Raw genomic sequence first — 4,869 nt, forward strand, 5'->3', positions numbered from 1 at the left:
TCAGGATTCGTAGATCCTGACAGGGTAGCTAGCTGCTCCCAGCGTGCACCTGCTTCCCGATACTTCCCACTAATCAGTATGTGTAGCCGGGGGAGCCACCGGTGCGCAGCGGGTGTGGGTAGCTGGCCAGCTGGGGTTCACAGTGACAGCGAAGGGTCAGCCCGCGGTGTCTCCACAAAGAGCGATCACTTCCCCACAGCTCCATGGGCGCGAGGCAACGGGTTGCACGCCCGCCTCCACGCTGCTCCGCGCTCGCCGTCCCCTCCAACGCACCCGGTGCAAGGCCTCCTGCCCCGCCGCGGCGTACAGCGACAATAGGTAGGCTCGGACTTTGTGTTTTCCCATTTTGCTGATCTTCTTTTCCCTCTGCAAAATAACTCCGTCCTGGGTTTCCTTCTCTTTCCTTTAACATTCGGCGTCAGCATGGAGAGTTGCTGCTCTGTTCGTCCGAGATATACACCGGCCGTGGTACTGTTAGTACAGGCCTTCCTTGGTCAGGTACCCGTTTACGGCTTTCGCCAGGTAGGCGATCCCGCGGTGCTGGGGCACTACCAGCGGCCAGGTTCTCTGGAGTATGGTGAGACTGCTGTGGTTCAAACCGGACCCGAATTGGTTCAGAATCGCTCGGCCTCAGCCGGGGAGCAGTCGCCCGCGGAGGGCTCCGCTTGTTTCCAGCAAGATGTTGGCTCCAGGTCGAAAGAGTCACAAGTGTGGAAAATTCGTGCGAGCTTGGCACTCGAAGGGCTAAAAGAGTGTCAGTTTGCGTGCCAGACAAACCCGGCCTGCACCCACTACACCTATACCCACAGCGCGAGGAAGTGTTATCTGAAGCGCTCCGCCCCGGAGTATCACTACCACCCAGGTGATCAGTCCGGTACTCGGAACTGCAATCTGAACCAGCAGTCTTGCTTCAAAGTAAATACTGGCTCGACGGCTCCAGATATGAGGCGTGTGGCCATTCCTGCAGGCTCAACCTTCGGAAGTGAACTATTACGTTGTCAGGCGGCGTGCAAAGAGATGCCCGAGTGCAACCACTTTAGTTACAACAGTCACACGAAGAGATGCTTTCTGAAGAAAGAGTCCCCGAGATTCCGGGAATACCAGGATGACATGTCCGCTAGTAGAGACTGCGATCTGGGCAGTTCACAGGAAGTTCAGGCGGTCCTCGACGGGCGAAACTGATTACCCGACTTCATGCGACCAAAAAACGCCCCTGTGAAGTACTTTGTCAAGGAAGAGACTATCGCGTTCAAAGAAACTTTTATGTGGGGTCGGTGTTTGGGATGCATCGCTTATGATCGGGGTGAACGAGTAGCCTCAAAACCTCAGGTGCCATTGCGTTCCCGAGTGCATCCCCCACGTACACTTCGTCCAGCACCGAATCTCTCCACACCAGTGCGTCTACAACGTGAGGGAAGAGAGGTGCTGTGCCTGCGACCCGGAGCCGCCTCTCGCCGAGGGGAGGCTGCGAATCTGGTTTCAGGCATGGCTATGCATGGCGTATGCAGCAGCAACTGGGATCAGGTACTGCCCCCCGAAGAATCGGCTTGCCTAGGTACCGCGATAGTCGGAGTACTGGTGGTTGCCGTGTAGAGTACGTTTTTGTTTGTCCCCCGGAAAAGCAAGAAGCCGCTTTTACTTCATGTACACTCGGCATCTTTGCTATCATAGGTGAGCACTGACCCTCCACAGCCAATCTGTCTGCGCCTCGGTGTTTGGGCAGTGATGATTCTCATGCGGCGTCTGTTTCCTCTTGTACCCACTGGAATCGTCCTCCTGCTCTATCTGTATTTGTATTCCAAAGAAGGAGGCAACAGATTCCGGAAGTGCTGTTGTTTGGGAAAAAAACCAGCAGCAGTAGTTTTGGCTAGCTTATGGCGTGGTAAAATACACAATTTCAGAGGAAAAGAAGCACAAATCGGAAGACAGGCCTTCATTATTTCCCGCATCAACCCTCTCTTCCTACCTTAACTTCTTCCTCTTCTATGAGGGTCATGAAACTAGGACCCGAAAGAGAGGTAAGCAAAAACGCACCACGAAAGACGGAAATCCTGACGACGGAGCTGTTAAGCATGGATGCAGGAGCATATTTATCTTTCTGAATTTGAAATGTAATGGAAGAAACACTTCGCGATACATGTCTTCTTCCTTAATTGTCTACTCTCTCCCGCTGTTGGTAGGCCCCGCCATAAGTCATCGCTCTTTTTTCTCATTTTCACTCACTCGCTACCTCGCGGGCACGTTGTTCGGCTTGTTGTCGGGTGGGTAGCTCCCCCCAGCTGCTCCGTGCAGCCCTGACAGACGATCGACCGGTCTATGAGCTCTTCGCCTCGAATCTGTTCTTCAGCTGCCAAGCAAACGAGCGGCGGGGGAGGACGGCCGGGGTGATGAGTCCTTCTTCAGACGCCAACGCCGACGAGGACCTCTTCTGTATCCTAGTACAGAGCTATCTACCCACCTATCTTTTCACTCATTTCATACCCATACCTTTCTATCTGATTGTTCCGACCCCAGGTGTGTATATAGTGAAATGATTTGAATCATGTCTTTTGAGGACGCTTTTCCAGCTGAGGGTGCTGAAATCAAAATGGAATACTAACCGCGTTATATCCACCTCCATTGAGCTGGCGCGCACTCTATAAACACCCTTCCACCCAGGTGCCAGATGTTAACTCTGCTGTAGTATCATTAGTAGTGGTAGTACAGGTCGTAGTAGCAGCCGCAGGACTCGCAGTAGCACAAGTAGTACTGGCAGTCCTAGTAGTAGGAGTGCCTTGTCGGAGAGACGCACGTCGTTCTTTTTTCTCGCGATAACGTACTTGGGAAGCAAGGGGAAGCCGTTTCAAACTGGGGTTCTCTTTTGGGCAACGGGGTGAGAAGGAACCACCAGCAGAGGCGCTTGAAGAGAGAGTCATGCGTTCATTCGCTGTGTTGCTTCTGTCCGGCCCGGCCGCTGTAGCATCTCTCTTGCCAGTTGATCAGAGATGCGGTGCTGGTTCCATCGGGCTAGCACGAAGTAAGCGTACCAGTCGTTTTCTTGCTCTCTGGGTCATATGAGAGACGCGATCGTACTGACGAGCTCTTCCACTCCGGGGGAGCTAAAACAACAGTACGTGGCCGAATAAGTGACTGACCGACTGTGTAAGTGGCATGTAGTATGTGATCGCATAGTAAGAAGGACGTTGAGTGACTGAGTATGAGGCTGGCTCAGTAGTAGTTAGTGGCTGTATGAGAATACGGGTGGCTGAATGGCTACAGGCTGGCTGAGTGGGGAAGTGAGTGGCTAGGTTGACATAATCAGGTACAGACCACTTTTGTAGGAGCTGGTCCTGCTGCTGATCCTGTGCCCCGGCTGGGGCTGCTGCGCATCCCTCGCATGTATGCACACACGGGCAGAGATAACGCCGCCTTGTGGCATGCGGGTGCGTTCTCGACAAGCGGCACTCCTGTCACGCACACACGTCTTCACACGAAACAGCATACTCGCCCAGGTACCGACCTAAGGAACCGAGGGTTTTCTTCGCCTCACGCCCAGGCTTAGGGTTACGGACCCTGCGTGGATTCTAGCAGCAATGCGGGAGACCACCGTTCAACAATTCCACGAGGTACAGACTGAAAGTGCTCTTTCTCCGGCTGCCAGCATTCTCTTCATTTCATCACGCATGACCCGGTGGGGAGGCTATCCTCGCTCCTAGGTTTATGAAACAGCCAATACATGCATGCTAATGGTACACGTTCACCTACTACTAGTACTACTCTGACTGGCCTCCATTTCTTGTTAGCTTCAATCGTTCACATAATGGCGGGTCCAGGGGGTTGCTGTGAGCGAGACGGGGGACGGCTATTGCTGCGGTCAGATAGCTTGAGGCTGCTTGGCAGTTGGAAATTGGCGTCATACTGCCGATCCGTGCAAGAAGGCCGCCGTGCACAGAAGGCAGTAAGAGAACTCTCAATGGTGATACCTGAGCTCGTCGACAAGCAAGGTTTCAGCGCCCTTGTGATACAAGTCTTCCCTGTCCCACATGGACGGACGGGCGTTCGTGCGGTACGCAGGGCGGTCGGACGGGCAGCGTGCCCAGGTTCTTCCCGGTGCTGACGTTTGAGCAATGGTACAGAGGTGCTATAGGATTGCTTCTAGTTAGTGGAAGCTTTTGGCTGGTGAGATGCATCAAGCAGGCCGTTGCCGGCGGTCCCAGTGCGGACTGACTGTGTCGAGGCGATACGTGTAGGATGGTTGTTTGGACAATTTTTGCCGAGACTGCAGATACAGTCCCTACGCTCTGTGGAAGTGTCTTCGGGAATGGCACTCCACTTCGCGGCAGAGACTCACGGTCTGTCTGCGCAAGCTTAGCCGGGCGTTTCAGATCAACTTTCAGGATTCCGTGCGCCCTATTCTAGATGCGGTGGTGAATCTTTCCTGCAAGCTTTGTATACTGTTGGCAAAGGGGCATGCTTTGGTTGGCGTTGTCTTTGGGCCACGTCCGTGTTCGTCACTCTTGCCAGAAGAGAAAGAAGTCGAATCTCATGCATTACGCGCATAAGATTCGATCTAAAAAGACTGCTCGCCTTCCATCACCCCTCTGAATGTGCTGTCTATTCTTCTTTTTGAAACACCGCTCTGTGTGGGTATCATAGCGTTCTACCAGATATCTCTTCTCTTTTCTTGATTTTACCTTACTCTTTCTGTTTTTTGTTCCTCTTCTCTTCATGGGAAAGGGGGGGGGGGGGCAGAGACAATTATCGATTTGTGGGGGGCCTTTTTCTTTTCTCCCCTTAGTTTCGTGTGCTGAAAAAAAAAGAAGCGAGAGAGATGATGGTTGGTGCAGATCCCAGGCAGGAGCCAAATGCAGGTGGATTCTTTCCAATTGG

At 53.2% G+C, this 4,869-nt stretch overlaps 1 protein-coding gene across 1 annotated transcript; it reads left to right on the plus strand.

Annotated features, from left to right (window-relative positions):
* Positions 1-323: 323 nt before the first annotated feature.
* CSUI_005631 (microneme protein mic4) lies at positions 324-2,594 on the plus strand. Its single transcript, XM_068065801.1, has one exon. The coding sequence runs from the start codon at positions 424-426 to the stop codon at positions 1,180-1,182; it is 759 nt and encodes a 252-aa protein (XP_067922222.1). The 5' UTR covers positions 324-423; the 3' UTR covers positions 1,183-2,594.
* The last annotated feature ends 2,275 nt before the right edge of the window (positions 2,595-4,869 follow it).

The sequence above is a fragment of the Cystoisospora suis genome, assembly GCF_002600585.1.
Source record: "Cystoisospora suis strain Wien I chromosome Unknown contig_2730, whole genome shotgun sequence".
Taxonomy (NCBI): Eukaryota; Apicomplexa; class Conoidasida; order Eucoccidiorida; family Sarcocystidae; genus Cystoisospora; species Cystoisospora suis.

Coding starts and splice junctions, on each gene's coding strand:
- CSUI_005631 (XM_068065801.1), top strand. CDS start 424: ATGGAGAGTTGCTGCTCTGTTCGTCCGAGATATACACCGGCCGTGGTA.